The sequence below is a fragment of the Leuciscus leuciscus genome (assembly GCF_965113295.1).
Source record: "Leuciscus leuciscus genome assembly, chromosome: 19".
Classification (NCBI taxonomy): domain Eukaryota; kingdom Metazoa; phylum Chordata; class Actinopteri; order Cypriniformes; family Leuciscidae; genus Leuciscus; species Leuciscus leuciscus.
Genome location: NC_138743.1, coordinates 3,209,609 through 3,229,655, shown reverse-complemented (window position 1 = coordinate 3,229,655; position 20,047 = coordinate 3,209,609). Strand labels below are relative to the sequence as shown.

Genomic DNA, 20,047 nt, shown 5'->3' with positions numbered 1-20,047 from the left:
TCGAGAACACGCGTAAAGAAATGAGCTTCATCCGCGTGCTAATCCAGCACCTCGACACCAGCTTCATGGACGGGGTGCTATAGCACAAACACACATTAACATTCACACCTCACCATTTTTTGAGGGTGAAAAGAACCATTCGCCCACACATGAATCACCCAGCAAGCAACCTATCATTTACACACACACACACACACACACTCGCATATATAACACACAGTCACACTCACCTTCCCAAACAGATCCTCCATCCCCGATGATTTCTGAATGTTTCTGAATAGATAAACCATCCGTCTTCACATGATAGTGACTGTCCTGCTTTGGTTTCTAGCGTGCATGTGTGTACCGAAAGTGTCCGTTTCTGTTTTTTAACTCGACTGACGTGTAGAACAGTCCTTCTGATTTTATATGATTAATTTATTTGTTATTTATTTGAATAAGGGGTTTGTAAGTATTGTACTGCCTTTTGAAATAGAAAACATCTGTCTTCACTGATCACATGCATTGGTGTGTGTGTGTGTGTGTGTGTGTGTGTGTGTGTGCGTGCGTGCGTGTGTGAGTGAGTGAGTTCATTAATCACATTCAGCACTAATTGTTTTATACACTATTGTGTACGTCTCACTGTAATGGTACAACACAAGTGCCCCTCATAGCGAACTACCTGCGATAAAGGTGAAGTGTGTGATTTATCAGTGAAAATTACATGATTTACACACTTTCTGAAGAAACTGTGAGTGCAGAACTCACACACACTGAATCAGAAAGTGTTTAACATCTAGAATATTACATCCTTCGCCTTTACATTCTCACATATACAAACAAGTATCCAAACACACTCATTTACACACACACACAGACACACTGATTTGGTTTGGTGCTTGTAATCATCTATATCACACTGCCAAACACACAATATTGATATTGATGTCCATTTCTGCCTCCAGGAGGCTATTGGTGAGAAACAAGTGAGACTACAGAGAGACAGACAGTGATGGAGGGAGAGATAAACAGGAGTGAATCTCATGAAGAAATGTCTGGGTCATATTTCACCACAAAATTAAATTAAAATAAAAAACATTTGTGAGAAATTGTCACAATATATATACAGTCAAACCAACACCTTCAACATTTCTCACATTATCACAGTTTATTATCTATAGTTTAGAAAATGGTAATAAAATATGAGCAGAACTCAGTTGATATTTGACTGGTTTTGTCCATCCATCTGTTAGACTGTCTCACACATGAATTATGTTGAATATCTGTCAGCTGTTAAATTTAACTACACAATTAGATAATACCAGTTTAGCTCAACCAATCACCAAGCAATGCTTCATTTTGTTCAGTCTGTGTGTAAAAAGAGCATTAGCAATTACAGACAAAACACTTCAGCAAAACATGATCAGCTCAAAGTGTCGGAATCATTTTTGGTCCCAAATTTTACTGGTAGTCACTGTATTAAGAGTTTTTGGGTATAATATGTCACAGTTTACTTTATTTTGTTATCCTCACTTATATAAATGAACTATAGTGTCCTGATCACACTAGTAAAAAAAATATCAAAAACTATATCTGGTGTCTGAATCATTTTTGGTTTGACTGTATATATATATGCATTGCATACATATAAAATACTGGCCCTAAAAATAAACATCATTTTCTTTATGCAAAATATTATTTCAAATCGTTTTGAGGTGAAATATGAGTAGGACGTGCTTTTGACAGACAAAGATGTTGGTATGTTTGGCTTCTCCACATTTCTGCACACACTGATCTGTCATGGTCACATGTTCACGTCCTCATCTGTACAGAACAATGTGTAAAAAATACAAATAAAAAGCTAAAACGAAAGAAAAGAAGATAACGAAATAGTAATTACTACTTCAGTATTTGACAGCAGGAGCATTTAATGTTCACGTTTAGGTTTGGATCTCAAAACTCATTCCGTTAGCAAAACTTAGATTTAAAATAATAATTATAATAATTATAAAAAGCAGATATGGTATGAAATTTGATTATATGTCTGAAATGCAATGTTGAAGGGAAGAAAATGCGGACCAGTGTGACCTGAGAGCAGCACACACACAAACACACAGGATTATGGGAGATGAATGCAGAGATGTTTCTCGTCACAGGTTTACTGTATTTATGAGTCGTGTTAATAAACCCCTCTCCCTCCTTTTGCTCTGAGGTCAAAGGTTACTCTGGACGTTACGGTTGAGCTGAACGTTGTTTATTAAACAGTTCAAAGGATTCATTGACTTGTGTGATCATTTCTGTAATACTGTTTATACACACACACACACACACACACACACACACGCACGCACGCACGCACACACACACACACACACACACACACGCACGCATACACGGTCTCTCTCACACACATTTTAACACACTCACACTTACACAGACACACACACACACACACACACACTCACTCACATTCACACACAAACACACACTCTTACACATACACACTCTCATACAAAGACACATTCACACACACTCTTACACAGACACACACTCTCTCTCACACACACACACACACACACACACACACACACACACACACACACACACACACACACTCTTACACAGACACATACTCTCACTCACACACTTTCTCTCACACACACAAACTCGAAAATAGAAAGCTTTTGCAACATAATAAATGTCTATACTGTCACTTTTGATCAATTTAATTAATCCTTGCGGAATAAAATATTAATTTATTTAATTTCTTTCCCAAAAAAAACAAACAAAAAAACGTACTGACCCCAAAACTTAAAACTATATATATATACACACACACACACACACACACACACACACACACACACACACACACACACACACACACACACACACACACATATAGGCTACTTACATAGGCTACATACATATCGTATGCATATGCTTTTGTCATAAAGAAGTCCATTCGTGTATTCTTATTTTAACTATCTTCAATATAACATTAACATGTACAGTAAAGTTACAGATGAGTGTGTAACAACTGTGAATATTGGTTGCAGGAAAGTAAATACGTAATAGCCTACTCTGAATGTAATACTTTTACCTCCATTAATAACATTAAACAATATAGGCTAATGTAATGTGTATCCTTGGAAATAAAAAAAATAAAAAAGGATATGTTTAAGACATAATACGAATAGAAACAACATTAAATAAAGCATTGCTGTTAATAAACAATAAAAATACACAAATAAATTCGGATAGAGGGTATACATATACAGTACAAAGTAATTATACATGTATTACAATCTACAAATTATTTAATAATTTAAGATATTATAGACGTTACGGCTTGAAAGCCTTTGCCATGTTTCAAAGTTTCAATGACGTCGAGGCTATGATGTGATTGGTTTGTAAGGCACACGTGATCCACGCGGACCTTTATGGTCCTCACATAAGATCTCTGTAGTGTAGATAGATCAAGACTGCTCACTCGGATTACTATGAATGTGAAAAACTGCAACGCGGAATAAGTCGGGATAAAAGAGCAAATCGCCAAATGGTAAGTCATCCCGTGTTTGCAGTTGCAGTTAGAAGCTCCTCTTCCAGTGAATCGCGGTTAGAGCTGCGCATGCGCTCTGTGTCTCGAACAAACCGGAAAAGCTTTTCCGGCTGAGCTTGAGCGACAGGAATGAGCACGTCGGCGGATATTCTGGTTATTCCACATTCCAGAAAATATGAATTGATTTAGCAATTTGCATAAGCAAAATATCTGCCCGGAGGCGATGAAAATATGACAAGCGAGTGAACTGACTTTCCTCGAGAAGGACTTTGACTACAGTCATTGACGCCAGTGAGTTGGCAAATCATTAGTTATTAACAGAACTAATACACGACCAAACAGTAATTCATTCATTCGATGTCACGGTATGCTCGTTTTAGACACTTTACAGCTGTTTAATCACGTGTTGTTCACAGAAAATAATCTTTCAGTAATATTTGAGAGTTTTTTCATTGAGTGTTAAAGTGTGTACTGTGATTATGTTCATGCATTATCATTATAAAGCATTCTGTGTTTTGTGGTCATGTGTTAATGCATATATTGACACCTCATCAGTAATATAGGGCGTATCAGAGGTTAAAGGTTAAAATTATCCGATCATTTACTCTCCCTCGAGGGTCCGGGTATCGTTCGTTCATTTGTTTTTGCTCTCACATACGAAAAAGAAAAAACGAGAAAACAGCTCCTTGTTCCGTTTTTTGGTTTTTTTAGAAAAACGAAAAAACGAAATTATGACTTGATTTTTGGTTTTCCCGTTCTTGCACGGAAATCAGAAAAACAACTTGATATTGGTCCGTGTACGTTTTGATAGTTTGTTTTCCAATTTGAAATGAAATAAGCAGAAACGAGAAAACGAATCCTTTATTCGTTTTTTCGTTTTTTTTTAAAAAAACGAAAAAACGAGATTTCGGCTTGAGTTTTCGTTTTTTAGTTCACAGGCATAAAACGAATAAATGACTTCAAAATTCGTTTTCCACATGTGGGCGGCCTGACACGCCCCCTTCCGCCGATTGGTCAAGCAAATCTGAGCATGTGACGTCATCAGTTGTCGCTCCGGTCAGGTCTGCTCAACAAAATAATAGTCAAGTCAAGTCAAGTTTATTTGTATAGCGCTTTTCACAATACAGATTGTATCAAAGCAGCTTCACAGTATTACATTTAAATAATACAACAAAGTTTGTTTCAAGAGGAATTTATTGATTGATAAAATTAAATTAAATATCCCCAAAATATCCCCAGTCCTCTACTATGGCTACAGATTCTTAAACTGTACAGGGCAGGTCCTACTGGGCTTTCTTCTGTGCAACTTTACACGTTTCACAGAAATATTTACATCAGAAATATTAATTATTAGTCTGCCACCAGCCCGTTTTATGTAGCTGTGCGGAGTTAAATCTGCTGACAGCGCCGAGCGGGAGACGCTCACTGACCAATGTTCAGTCAGCAGTCAGAACTTTTCTTTTAGACGCTCCGTTTTGCCACGGGATGGTGATTGCAAATACTGTAATGCCAATCGGCTGAGGGTGGGTACCAATGATGGTGAAATACATTTTTACTGAAGCTGTAATCATAGCCGCGACCCGCGAGAATGAGACAGGACGATAGCGGAGGCAATTAAAGGCGCAAGATAACTTCTGTTAACAAAAACATAAATAAAAAAAAAGTTTAATATAAGTGACTTTGTCTTTGTTTTATTGTTTTTGTTGGTTTTAATCAAATCATTGTGAACCACAAACTGAGCCTTTATTTAAGCCTATACTGAGCCTATATTAAAAATTTTTGTTATAATATGGGTATTTTATAATACAGCATAAATAAAAACAAACACACGTAATATGTATGCCTATAGGCAAAACACCACAGTTTTTTGGTTTTGTTTGTGTGAACTTTTATCCCCAACCATATTTCTTCATGGGCTCCACGCCAGGGGTCACGCTCAGCACCCCTACTTCCCATGGTAGCCTACTAACTGTAATTATGCTGACCCAGTTTATATGTAAAATCTTTGGTATATGTAATATCTAAAAACACTTTACAGTGTGATGGAAATAAACTTTTCTTAAAGCGTGTTGTATATCACCACAGATTTATTGACACCCTTCTATCTGTGTTGTATACTGAAATAGACAATTGTCCTGCAGAATGATGAGGTTTTTTGTAAGAAAAACATTGTGAGCAAATGTTGAATTGTTGTTTGAAATATAAATCAACAACGTAAGAGGCTTTAGGCTGTCTGATGAACTCTGTATGAACAAACACCAAGCTTTGCAGTATAGGTGGCACAGAAGCAGCATCTGACCCTGCATTTAGATGTACATTACACACTGTCTAATGCAGCTCAAAGGAGGCACTGTGAATTTGCATAGCAATTTCATTCTAAGAGGCTATTAAATGTGAAGTGACAACATGAAACACTACTTTCAATATATAAAAAAACACCAGTAGTTGGTGGCAAGTCAGCCTGATAATGATTGAATACCAATTTACTCATTTAGGCTCACAATAAGCAGATTACATAATTATACCATGAATATATATATATATATATATATATATATATATATATGTGTGTGTGTGTGTGTGTGTGTGTGTGTGTGTGTGTGTGTGTGTGTGTGTGTGTATATGTATATGTATATGTGTAAAGGCAGGATCACCTACTGGTGAAACCCAAACGGAAAGTAGTTAATTAACAAGTAGTTATTAGTAAAAATGGGGGAAACTGGATCAAGTTCCTGTGGAATCAATAAATGTTCTTGATGGCATGCATTGTTTCTCGTTTTTATTGTTTGATTATACAGCCAGGACTGGACTTCCGTTTAGGTTCCACCAGTAGGTGATCCTGCCTTTACACATATATACATACACACACACACACACACATATATATATATATATATATATATATATATATATATGTAATATCTAAAAACACTTTACAGTGTGATGGAAATAAACTTTTCTTAAAGCGTGTTGTATATCACCACAGATTTATTGACACCCTTCTATCTGTGTTGTATACTGAAATAGACAATTGTCCTGCAGAATGATGAGGTTTTTTGTAAGAAAAACATTGTGAGCAAATGTTGAATTGTTGTTTGAAATATAAATCAACAACGTAAGAGGCTTTAGGCTGTCTGATGAACTCTGTATGCTCATATATATATAATATATAAGGCTCATATATATATAAGGCTCAAATTAAGCCCTATATATATATATATATATAGGGCTTAATTTGAGCCGGAACACGCCGGAACATGTTCCGTCACCTCCGACATTGGATCCGGAACCTTTTTTATTGGATCCGGCACCTCCTGTGTCACTAAAATTAATTGCCTAAATGAAAAAAAATAATAATAATTTTCCTGTTTGTGTAGTGTTCAATGTTTGTGACACATGACTTGCGCGCTTGTTGTACGAGTTGAGATTGCTGTTAGCCTCGATCGTTTCACTCAGGGGAAAAATGTCAAAAAGACAGGAAAGTTTGCTTAACTTTTTCAAATACGCTGGACAGTCAGATCCCAAAAAAGCAAAAATCGTTCCCGCTGATCAAAAAGGAGACCACGGTGGACACAGTAGCCTAGTATCGACATTATATCTTGTTATTTCGACATAATAAGGGGACATTCTAATCTGCATTAAGCCACATTAAGCGATAATGTTTTTCTATGGGAGGAAAATGCTTAACGTGTAAATGCGTTCATATTATGGGCTCATCTGATTTTTTGTACATAGCATAGCCTATTTGTTAGGATTTTAGTATCATAATGATTAATAAATGCACGCACAATTATCCGTGAACTTGATTTGAACAAATGCCTTTCAACTTGTGTTTGCAAAATTCAGAATTAAATGAATGTGCAGAAATTTGTACAAATAGAGAGTATCTGTAGTCGTACTATTGTAGCCATTAAAAAAGCGCATTTAGTTTCATATTTGTTAAAATATTATAATGTTATTTTTATTTTTTCTTCCATTTATGTTGATTTATGAAAAGTGAACAGCACGACCGAGTAAGATAGGATGCGCAATATGAGACATGGAGCGGGTCAGACATGATTTTGACCGTTGAAGTTGAAGTTGTTTTGTAGAAAGCCTTTCTTTAAAGTGAATTTCGTTTTGTATAAATTGTATCTTAATTTTAATCAATTTTTCATCAACCAATTGCCTGTATTTAATGAATAGGCCTATGAAACAAATATAACGGAGGCGCCCGCGCGATCCTAACTTAACGAAACTCAGCGTATGCCTCACACAGACATGACAAATACATCAAATACACAAAGCTTGAAATGTCTTTAAACGAAATAATTCAAAACGAAAAAAGAAAAAGGCTACTTTCTGATTATGTAATCCATTAGGCTTATTTATGTGCATTTCTCTCTATAAGCGCGTTCACACGGAGATGGCGATCGTCAACTTCATCTTTGCAGCCGAGTCGACACTTTTAGAGAAAACACTTGTTTATTAATAAAAATCAATACACGCGTCACCGGATGCACGCACACATATTATTTCGAAATAACGAGATATTGTGTTGAAATAACATTATTATTAATAATAGCCTACATCTTTTAGAATAGGCCTATTTGATTGAATGCTGAATGTTGCGCTTGTTCAATTTAATCAAATTAAAACTGTAATTGTGATCATTAACATAACTGAATATTAAATATTTAGTGGCCAAGTTTTGCGCAGCTCCCCGTCAATGATCTAGCACCCACTCAGCACATGCGTTAACAATTCTCTGGCGCTGTCCCTGCAGAGAAGCTACGTAGGCAGTGTATTTTTTATTAATTTTTTTTTTTTTTTTTTTGTTCTGTTACCTCCAACCCCCGTTTTGAGTGGCCGGATCCACACCCCCTCTGCGCTCTGGGACCTCCCACTTTACAAATTAAGCACTGTATATATATATATATATATTTTTTTTTTTCATGGTATAATTGTGTTATTACAAAAAACCTCATCATTCTGCAGGACAATTGTCTATTTCAGTATACAACACAGATAGAAGGGTGTCAATAAATCTGTGGTGATATACAACACGCTTTAAGAAAAGTTTATTTCCATCACACTGTAAAGTGTTTTTAGATATTACATATACCAAAGATTTTACATATAAACTGGGTCAGCATAATTACAGTTAGTAGGCTACCATGGGAAGTAGGGGTGCTGAGCGTGACCCCTGGCGTGGAGCCCATGAAGAAATATGGTTGGGGATAAAAGTTCACACAAACAAAACCAAAAAACTGTGGTGTTTTGCCTATAGGCATACATATTACGTGTGTTTGTTTTTATTTATGCTGTATTATAAAATACCCATATTATAACAAAAATTTTTAATATAGGCTCAGTATAGGCTTAAATAAAGGCTCAGTTTGTGGTTCACAATGATTTGATTAAAACCAACAAAAACAATAAAACAAAGACAAAGTCACTTATATTAAACTTTTTTTTTATTTATGTTTTTGTTAACAGAAGTTATCTTGCGCCTTTAATTGCCTCCGCTATCGTCCTGTCTCATTCTCGCGGGTCGCGGCTATGATTACAGCTTCAGTAAAAATGTATTTCACCATCATTGGTACCCACCCTCAGCCGATTGGCATTACAGTATTTGCAATCACCATCCCGTGGCAAAACGGAGCGTCTAAAAGAAAAGTTCTGACTGCTGACTGAACATTGGTCAGTGAGCGTCTCCCGCTCGGCGCTGTCAGCAGATTTAACTCCGCACAGCTACATAAAACGGGCTGGTGGCAGACTAATAATTAATATTTCTGATGTAAATATTTCTGTGAAACGTGTAAAGTTGCACAGAAGAAAGCCCAGTAGGACCTGCCCTGTACAGTTTAAGAATCTGTAGCCATAGTAGAGGACTGGGGATATTTTGGGGATATTTAATTTAATTTTATCAATCAATAAATTCCTCTTGAAACAAACTTTGTTGTATTATTTAAATGTAATACTGTGAAGCTGCTTTGATACAATCTGTATTGTGAAAAGCGCTATACAAATAAACTTGACTTGACTTGACTATTATTTTGTTGAGCAGACCTGACCAGGGGTGCGTTTCCCGAAAGCATCGTTAGCCAACTATGGTCGCAAGTTCCGTCGTTATCAGCATAGTTCAACGATTTGGTGTTTCCCGAAACCATCGTTCAAACGAACGTTCGCAAACATCATCGCAAACTTGTGTGGTTAGAAGCATAGTTTCTAGTTTACATTAGATGTAGACTGAATAAATCCTTATCTTTAGCAAAATAAGCAAGCTGACATTCAATACAACCCGTGTTATTTATTTAGAATACAAATGTAATTTATGTCTTTTAGTTTGTCAAGAGATTTAAAGCACCGTTTTTGAAGACTGCGCATGTGCGAACGTGCTCTACTATGTAAGAACGAGCCAAATATTGAGTCAGGGTAATAAAGCAAAATAACTGAGAAAAATTAGAAATGGTCTTCAGATGCCATGTCTGTAACTTATATGACAAAATCTAGCGTTAATTCGATCTCAAACAGATTAATTAAAATAAGTTATTAGTCCACCACGTGCGAGACGTCATAAACCAACGTGGTTGAACGATACTTTGCGACAGACGGTTTCGGGAAACAGTCGTGACTAGCTAGTTGATTTCTCCAACGATGCATCGTACTATGGTAGTTAAGCAGCGAGCTATATAGTTGTACGGGAAACGCACCCCGGAGCGACAACTGATGACGTCACATGCTCAGATTTGCTTGACCAATCGGCGGAAGGGGGCGTGTCAGGCCGCCCACATGTGGAAAACGAATTTTGAAGTCATTTATTCGTTTTTTGCCTGTGAACTAAAAAACGAAAACTCAAGCCGAAATCTCGTTTTTTCGTTTTTTTTAAAAAAACGAAAAAACGAATAAAGGGGCCGTTTTCTCGTTTCTGCTTATTTCATTTCAAATTGGAAAACAAACTATCAAAACGTACACGGACCAATATCAAGTTGTTTTTCTGATTTCCGTGCAAGGACGGGAAAACCAAAAATCAAGTCATAATTTCGTTTTTTCGTTTTTCTAAAAAAACGAAAAAACGGAAAAAGGAGCTGTTTTCTCGTTTTTTCTTTTTCGTATGTGAGAGCAAAAACAAATGAACGAACGATACCCGGACCCTCGAGCCATCCTATGTGTATGTGACCTCCTTTCAGTCATACACAATCAGAGTTGTATTAAATATCCTGGCTTTTCCTAACACTTTAAAAAAAAAGGGAATAGAGTAACAAAGAAGTACCGCTCTATTACCAGAGAACATGGTAATTTTTGAACTCTACCATGATAGTATATTTTGTGAATATGTGCTTATTATAAGAACTTTTGAAGTATAGATAGATTGATAATTACAGTTTTTATCTATCATTAAACCTCATCTCTCTCTCTCTCAGATGGACGGGCCGATGCGTGTGTTGGTGACGGGTGGCAGTGGACTGGTGGGACGAGCGATAGAGCGAGTGGTGAAAGAGGGTGAAGCGAGAGAAGGAGAAGAGTGGATATTCCTCTCATCCAAAGATGCCAATCTCATGTAAGAGATCCTGAACAAACACTCATGAGACGTCACACCTGTTAAATAACACAGTCATTACAATATCATATCAGTAGGTATATTATAACCTACTTTTTAAAAAGTAACTCAGATATTTAGTTGTAAATTTAAAAGCAATGCGTTACTTTAGTAGTTACTTGAAAAAAAAAAAGAAATCTGATTACGTAACTTGCATTACTGGGTATAAAAGGAGCATCCACCACACCACAGACTCCATTCCAAAATCACATTTCTCAATGCAAGATTGCAAAGGGTTTAGGTCTTTCTTCAATTACCATATATAATATTGTGAAAAGATTCAGGGAATCCAGAGACATCTCAGTACATGTAGGGCAAGGCAGGAATGTGACCCTTTTGACCCCTCAGATGGCATTGCATGAGAAACCGTCATGCTGCTGTGTTAAAGGGATACTTCACCGTTTTTTCATATTAAACTATGTTATTCCCTTAACTAAGACGAGTTGATACATACCTCTATCGTCTCAGTGCGTGCACTAAATCCCTCTGTCTTGCGGCGAAACTTTGTTTGCCCAGTTCATTTAATATGGGCCAAGCAGAGAAGATACCAAACACCTCCACGTTTTCCCTATTTAAATACAGTTACTCGCGTAGTGTAACTCGACCTTGGACTGTGACACAAAACAAAACGTTGCGCTTTTCTAAGCGTGTAAAATGGATAACTATTTTGTATGGCGGAATACCATAGCAAGTGCTTGTAAGCACTTCGACTTGGCGTAGTAATATCTTCACTCGTGAAAAATCCTCTCACCGGCCCCCGCTCCCTCTAGTGAAGATATTACTGCGCCAAGTCGAAGTGCTTACAAGCACTTGCTATGGTATTCCGCCATACAAAATAGTTATCCATTTTACACGCTTAGAAAAGCGCAACGTTTTGTTTTGTGTCACCGTCCAAGGTCGAGTTACACTTCGCGAGTAACTGTATTTAAATAGGGAAAACGTGGAGGTGTTTGGTATCTTCTCTGCTTGGCCCATATTAAATGAACTGGGCAAACAAAGTTTCGCCGCAAGACAGAGGGATTTAGTGCACGCACTGAGACGATAGAGGTATGTATCAACTCGTCTTAGTTAAGGGAATAACATAGTTTAATATGAAAAAACGGTGAAGTATCCCTTTAAAGGGTAACTCTCGCCAAAATTGAACCTAGGCTCTTTTTGTTAATCTACCCGAGTCAAACTTTCGTGTAAAAGCATAATTAGAATGGAAACGCCATTTTTAAGTTTGACTGTATTTTCGTTTTAGGTCAAAATGCCTTGTGAATGGGAGTGATTGGGACACGACTATGATAGCATCAAAAATCGCTATTTTTAAAACACTAAGAAGGCTCGACACAACATGAAACTTTGCTCTCATTATCACCAGGGGCTCTACACATGAACTCCAGCATTGAGAACATTGTTTGTGTACACAGAGTTTACTAAAAAGTAGTGCTGTCAAAGTTAGCGCGTTAATAACGCGTTAACGCAAAATCATTTTAACGGCACTCATTTTTTTAACGGCCGATTAACGCAGCGCGTATTTTCTGTTTGACCCGTGGCCCAACCCCTAGTTGGAGAAATGGAGATACACAGTGTTGCCAACTTAGCGACATTGCAGACCCCTTTAGCGATTTTTTTTCCCTTCAAAAAACCGCCCAAACCTTATTTAGTTTCTGAGAATCGCCGGTACTGCTCTCCCAGCGCGCGCGCGCACCTCTCGCTCGCTAGCTCGCTCTCTCTCTCTCTCTCTCTCTTGCGTGCACGAGCGGCAGAGAGGAGTAGCGCTTTAATTCAGTTAAACACAGATATTATGTTGCTTCTCTAATTTTACATGCAAGTATAGCCGAAATCACAACACAAATATTGTCTTTATCTTATGTGTATTTGATTTCATCAGACGACGGCTCGATTATCAGGATTTTTGTGCAGAGTAACGTCTTGGAAGGGAGAGCTGGTTATGTCTTAATGGGTCGCGTTTCAGTCACTATTTCATATTCATTCCGTTGTTTGACAAAACAAACAGTAAAATATACCAATGAAAACAGTTTTATTCAGAATTTAGCTTCATTAAAATGGGCACAGAGAGAGACAAACTAATGTAATAATAAATGTACATTTAGCATTTTCAGAAGAGCTGCCCTGTCATGCAAAAATCTAAACATGTTTGTGTTAGTAAATTGCTCAGTGCAAAGAAAGAGAATAATGGGAACCTGGTATTTCTTTGTTCTTTCTACATGTGTCTAATAGACATGAACAAGTTCTTTGAAAAACATCTATGACCTTTGAAACATGTCTCGTCTTCATCAAAACTTAATGCGAAAAAGAATTGCTGCATGGGGTGTATAAAATCTCGGTGCTCTTTGGTTGTGGGATAGTATATCTCTGAAGACAAGAATTCCAAGGCACTCGAATATTAGTGAAAAAAGCCTTTATTTCATTCCTGGCTTAAAAATTGGTGAGAAGTGCACCTACGCGTTGCGGCTACATGCCTTCATCAGGGTGTGTATAACAAACAGCGTCTCAGTTCATTTAACAGCAGCTAATTAATTAAATTAGAAACACCTGGTCACTGTGTAAAGCAGCTCAAAAAAAAAAAAACATCTCTCACAGACGTCATAAAGCATGGAAATATCATCATAAATATGTCTCGTCTTCATGTTCTATGTTGACTATGGTTTCAATAATAAACATACATTTGCATAAAGCATCCATATTTATCCATGCCCATGTTGATTAGAGTATTACAAACTTGAAAAGTTTTAATTTAAGGTACATTTAGAACAAATTAAAAATGTGCGATGAATTGCGATTAATCGCGAGTTAACTCATGACAATCATGCGATTAATCGCGATTACATTTTTTAATCGATTGACAGCCCTACTAAAAAGACAGGTTTTGTACGACTCACTTTATCAGTTAGTGTTTCCGGTGGCTGGAATTTTGTCAGTCAAAAGTAGTCGCTCTCCGAATGCAACGTAACATGAGGAGAGTAAAGATGGAAAAGCTCCTAAAGCTTGTTTCCATATAAATTCACGGATATTTTTTTTATCTAAGTTATCATGCTTTTCATTGAAATTACAAGTTCATGACATTTCCTCATATGGAGTCAGTTCATTACGTTGCATTCGGAGATCGACTACTTTTGATTAAGTTACATGTTTAAATATACAGACAGTAGAAGGGAACAACATACTGTATAGAAACTTAGTAGTAACAAATAAAGCACTGTCGGGCAGACGAGGCCGTAAAAGCCTTTCTTGTAGCATGAGGTTACGCACCGGTGTGCGGGAGTGACAGGGTTAAAGCCTTTCTCCCAGATCAACAGTTACCGTTCCTTCTTATACCCTGAGCAAAGCATTGTTAAACATGAGTGGAATACCAACACCAAACCGACCGACAGGAGACCAAAAGATGCGGCAGATGGGTGGAGATCCAGAGGGGGAGAAGAACATTAATATATGCTCCTCAATGCATGTTTAACCAATAGTATCTAGATTGTACATTAGGATACTTTAATATCTCTATGAAGTTCACCACCATTCATTTCAGTTTATAAGCTGTCAGATGAGACCAAACATGGCATAGTTACATATTAGAACACACTAGTAAATAAACAGAATGTAGTTGAAAGCATATGTCCTGTGAAGCAAATGGTACAGACGTATCATTGAGGTGCAAACGACTCAGAACCATCCTGTGCCTGGAGAGTCCCAACAGTCCTCGATCCGCACACTGCTGAAACCCCTGCTCTAGATAGGCATTAGCATACTGTGATGATGAAGGCCATTGTGCCACGTTTAATTCACATGTATACCTTTAAAAGGCTTTATGAAGTACTAGGGCAGTAAAGAGTTCTGCCCATATTTGCTCAGGCCTACACACACACTAATAAAACAGCAAGGTTTTGAACTCTGTGCTTCTAGAAAATGAAGAACAAAGAATGCACATCATGTGTGTTTTGCTTTTTTATGTTTTTAATTAATTTATTCAACTTTATCGTTACATATTAATCATGTTTATCGTTGCATTGCCTCTGGAAATCCGCCTTGGGAATCCATTCACATTTTTAAATAAAAAATGTAAAACGTATTTCTATTTCCTGGCATTTTAATATTATCATATTCCTGCTTCACTGTTTGTTTTGTTTGGTTTTATGTTTTGTTTATTTATATACAGTACAGGCCAAAAATTTGGAAACATTACTATTTTTTATGTTTTTGAAAGAAGTTTCTTCTGCTCATCAAGCCTGCATTTATTTGATCAAAAATACAGATTTTTAAAAAAATATTGTGATATATTATTACAATTTAAAATAATTGGTTTTCAATTTATTATACTTTAAATTATCATTTATTTCTGTGATGCAAAGCTGAATTTTCAGGATCATTACTCCAGTCTATCACGTGATCCTTTAGAAATCATTCTAATATGATGATTCATTATCAAAGTTGGAAACAGTTCTGCTGCTTAATATTTTATCATAACCTGTGATACTTTTTTAGGATACTCTGATGAATAAAAATAAAAAAAGATAAAAAAAAAGAAGTAAATGTTTTAAAAATATAAATCTTTTGTAACAGCAATATACACTACTGGTCAGTCATTTGGGGCCAGTAATTTTTTTTCTTTCTTTTTTTGAAATAAATCAATACTTTTATTCAGCAAGGATGTGTTAAATTGATAAAAAAGTGATAGTAAAGAAGATTTATATTATTAGAAAATATTTTTTTTATTTTGAATAAATGCAGTTCTTTTTAACCTTTTATTCATCAAATATATTAGTCAGCAGAACTGTGTCCAACACTCATAATAAATCAGAATATTAGAATGATTTCTAAAGGATCATGTGATAGACTGGAGTAATGATCCTGAAAATTCAGCTTTGCATCACAGAAATAAATGATAATTTAAAGTATAATAAATTGAAAACCAATTATTTTAAATTGTAATAATATATCACAATATTAATTTTTTTTCCTGTATTTTTGATCAAATAAATGCAGGCTTGATGAGCAGAAGAAACTTCTTTCAAAAACATAAAAAATAGTAATGTTTCCAAACTTTTGGCCTGTACTGTACATACTATGTTCAGCACTTTGGATACCTCTGCTATGTTTAAATGTGCTTTATAAATAAAATGTACTTACTGTTATATCACAATGCGATCATATTTTGTGCAGGCAAGTAGCTTGCTAACGTGCTAGCCGCTAACTCGTAAACATCGGGGCTTAAAGAAATCCCGAGCTTCCCACGCAAACTCTGAATCAACATCCACCAATGCTACAGTTTTCTAAGTCATTATCATTTGTTAATAAACAAGTATTCGTTACTTCAATGAGCTCATTGTTTCTGCCTTAAATTATTACGTTGTTTAAATTAATAAATTTTTCGCTAACTGTGATTTTGTATACATTTCTGAAATTGTAGTGGCGTTCATGTGTGTTCAACTCGCAAATGCGATCTTTCCGACATGACTTAAACTCACATAATGGAGTTATACGCGACACTTGAGTTAGCCAAGCCCATGCTTATTTGCATATTGCAGTGTTCATGAAATTGAAACATCTGCCACTAATGGTAAATCGCAATGATATATATATATATATATATATATATATATATATATTGCCAATATGTAAATTTATTATTGTAGCTTATTGTCCATTTCGTGTCTTATGATAACTGTATTTACATGTGCTGTTTCAGGAGCGCTGAAGAGACGAGATCAGTCTTCCAGAAACATCGTCCGACACACGTCATTCATTTGGCCGCCATGGTGGGCGGGCTCTACAGAAACATGAGACAGAACCTGGACTTCTGGGTAATTATAACATTGGACGTAATGTGACCCTGGATCACAAAACCAGTCACATGTCGCACGGGTATATTTGTGGCAATAGCCGACAATACATTGTACGGGTCAAAATGATCGATTTTTCTTTTATGCCAAAAATCATTAGGATATTAAGTAAAGATCATGTTCCATGAAGATATTTAGTAAATTTCCTATCGTAAATATATAAAACACTTATTTTTGTGAGTGGATGCAGCAACATCGAGGACTTCATTTGGAAAACTTAAAGGAGAACTTGGTAACTTTTTTAACTTAATAAAACTGTCTAGAAATCATTTGGATGGTTAAACAACCTGTTCTGGTGATATTGGTGACTTTCCCCGCTCCCCCCAGCGTTCCCAGGCGGAAAACCAACCTTGCAACTTGCAACACTACCGTCCCGGCAAGTTAGAAATTGGAAGTCTCGTGATAAGCGAGAACTAGAACGAGAACGAGCGCGAAACACAAATTGCGGAGTTACCGAGTTCTCCTTTAAAGGAGATTTACCCTCAGATTCCAGATTTTCAATAGTTGTATCTCGGCCAAATATTGTTCTATCATAACAATGGAAAGCTTATTTATTCAGCTTTCAGATGATATATATATCTCAATTTCAAAAAATGTACCCTTATGACTGGTTTTGTGGTCCAGGGTCACATATCTAATAAATGCTTGTAAATATCACTGTTGAATAATTGAACTGTACATTGACTGTCTTTGTTTGTTTTTTCAGAGGAATAATGTATTTATCAATGACAACGTTCTGCAGACGGCTCATGAGTTCGGGGTGGTGAAGGTCGTTTCTTGCCTGTCCACGTGTATATTCCCAGATAAAACCATCTACCCGATAGATGAGACCATGGTACACACACACACACACACACACACACACACACACACACACACACACACACACACACACACACACACACACACACACACACACACACACACACACACACACAGACACACACTTTAATAGGCAGATGTTGGGATGGTTTGTGTTTATCATTCTTTTAAAGGCTTATAACATGATACATTTTCCTTCTGTGATTCATTGTCGTATGATCCAGTGGGTCAAGTTTATTTTCTACAAGATCATCCACTCGAATTGTGTTATGATTTGAGGGAGATGATGTTTAGACACTTTTTGTTTGGTATTGTCCTATATTTTTTTGTCATCTATACAGACGTGTTTCTCTCTCGCTCTGTTTCAGATCCACAACGGTCCGCCACATGAGTCTAATTTCGGTTATGCCTACGCCAAACGCATGATTGATGTCCACAACAGGTCAGTGTCAAAGTTCATTGGTCATGAGCTTTTTTTGGGTGTATCACATGACATATGAGCGCATGTCTGTCACATTTGGAAAATAATTAATTTTCCTTGCATTTTCATATCATCAAATGAGATTTAAACACATTTTTGCTCCATATTTTCATTACCACGGTTATGTTTCTTAATTTTTTTGTGTGTAATTATCATTCTAATTAGTGAATTTCAGTAAATTCCTATTACTGTGATACAATAAAAATATAGATTTTTTTTTTTTTACATTTAAATCATCAAATTAAATACAGCACAATAAACACCATGTATAATAAATATTTAGCTATTTAAATTATTTTTATGACAATTTGTGAGGAATGTGTGTAATTGTCATGAAAATAATGTCAAAATATATTTATTATTATGAGATTTGGGGGTGAAGTGTTTGTTAATAGCTTTCATATATGTAAGAAATAACTCATTGTGTGTGTGTCCATTAGGTCGTGTTTTCAGCAGTACGGTCGGAGATACACAGCCGTCATCCCCACCAATGTTTTTGGACCACATGACAACTTCAACATTGAGGACGGTCACGTGCTTCCAGGATTGATCCACAAGACATACCTGGCAAAGAGTGAGAAGCGTTTAACTTTCTGCAATAATCCAGAGCATAGAAAAATGAAGCCAAAATATCCCAGAAATGGCGGTTGACATTGAGCGCTGATACATCATTTGAAGCCAGAGTCTGAGCTGTAGTGATCCTGAGATGAAGCACAGCTGTCAACCATGACTCACACCCATTTTTATAGCATCAAATAATTAACTAAAACCAAACTTACTGGAAAATCAAACACTTGAGGCATATGCCAGTTTGGCTTGTGTCCCATTCGGAGAGGGCGAGGTTTATAACCTATATTGCAGCCAGCCACCAGGGGGCGATCAAAATGTTTTGGCTTCACTTTTCTGTGTGTGACACACTTGATTCAAGCAGAGTTCTGTTCACATGTCAAACGTGTTGCGTGTGTTTGTGTGTTTTGTAGAGGAAGGTAAACCTCTGCAGGTCTGGGGTTCAGGTCGTCCTCTACGGCAGTTCATCTACTCTCTGGATCTGGCTCGTCTGTTTCTGTGGGTTTTGAGGGATTATGACGAGGTGGAGCCCATCATTCTGTCAGGTACTCGACCCGTGTTTGACACAGTGTTTCCGCAGTTCCTTACAAATTCAGTTTGGTCAAATATAAGATTAAATAACATCTCTGGTGCTCTTCGGTCACTTTTTGATTTTCTGTTTTCAATTAAAAAAAATCACAGCTTCATTGGAATGGTATGAAACTTGGTGACTTTTATGGCATTTGGAATGTGAACACACAAAAATTGAGGGCATGATTCGAGCAGGCTAAGTGGGCGTAAAATAAAAAGTCATACGTGAAACTCTAAAACATCAAGAGTGCAAAACAGACACTCCCACTCACCACTTAGTAAATTAAAGAATACTGACAATAGCCTTAAAAAATCTAATTTCACCATGTTTTTTGGAGTAATAGGACCTATACCTACGGATAGGAATGATATATCAACAAATCCCTTTGTAAAAGCCTTCAGAATATAGTTAAGACTGGAAAAGTTGGTGCTTGTAGGTGCTACTGAAGTGGATATATCCGACTCTGAGTATGAGAAAAAACTCATTTTGGGAAAACGGCCTTTAAAGTTTTATATTGTATAATTTCATACATTTCTATTGAAACCCCCAACCTATAAACAAAATATATATTCAGTTCATTAATATCAGTAGTGTATAAAATGTAAAATTTCTTGAAATATCGTGATATTGAACTTTGTGTAAA

The 20,047-nt window shown here is 36.5% G+C and overlaps 2 protein-coding genes across 4 annotated transcripts in view; both read left to right on the top strand.

The window, feature by feature from the left end:
* Positions 1–2,247, top strand: part of arhgap39 (Rho GTPase activating protein 39) — a 70,128-nt gene extending 67,881 nt beyond the window's left edge. The window contains exon 10 of the mRNA XM_082147155.1: positions 1–2,247. This exon is cut by the window's left edge and continues 112 nt beyond it. Coding sequence (XP_082003281.1) covers positions 1–83 — 83 coding nt within the window. The 3' untranslated portion in view covers positions 84–2,247.
* Positions 2,248–3,381: 1,134 nt separating this feature from the next.
* Positions 3,382–20,047, top strand: part of LOC309482078 (GDP-L-fucose synthase-like) — a 35,747-nt gene continuing 19,081 nt past the window's right edge. For 2 of the 3 annotated variants that reach the window (XR_014200181.1, XR_014200182.1), the window contains exons 1-7: positions 3,382–3,541; positions 10,948–11,084; positions 16,810–16,924; positions 17,670–17,798; positions 18,154–18,227; positions 18,707–18,840; positions 19,247–19,378. Coding sequence is in view for 1 of the 3 variants with exons in the window: in XM_082147301.1 (XP_082003427.1) it covers positions 10,948–11,084; positions 16,810–16,924; positions 17,670–17,798; positions 18,154–18,227; positions 18,707–18,840; positions 19,247–19,378 (721 nt within the window). In the remaining 2 variants the exon portion in view is untranslated. Of the gene's footprint in view, positions 3,542–3,621; positions 3,907–10,947; positions 11,085–16,809; positions 16,925–17,669; positions 17,799–18,153; positions 18,228–18,706; positions 18,841–19,246; positions 19,379–20,047 lie in introns of those variants that run through there. The other variant, XM_082147301.1, reaches the window with a different exon arrangement.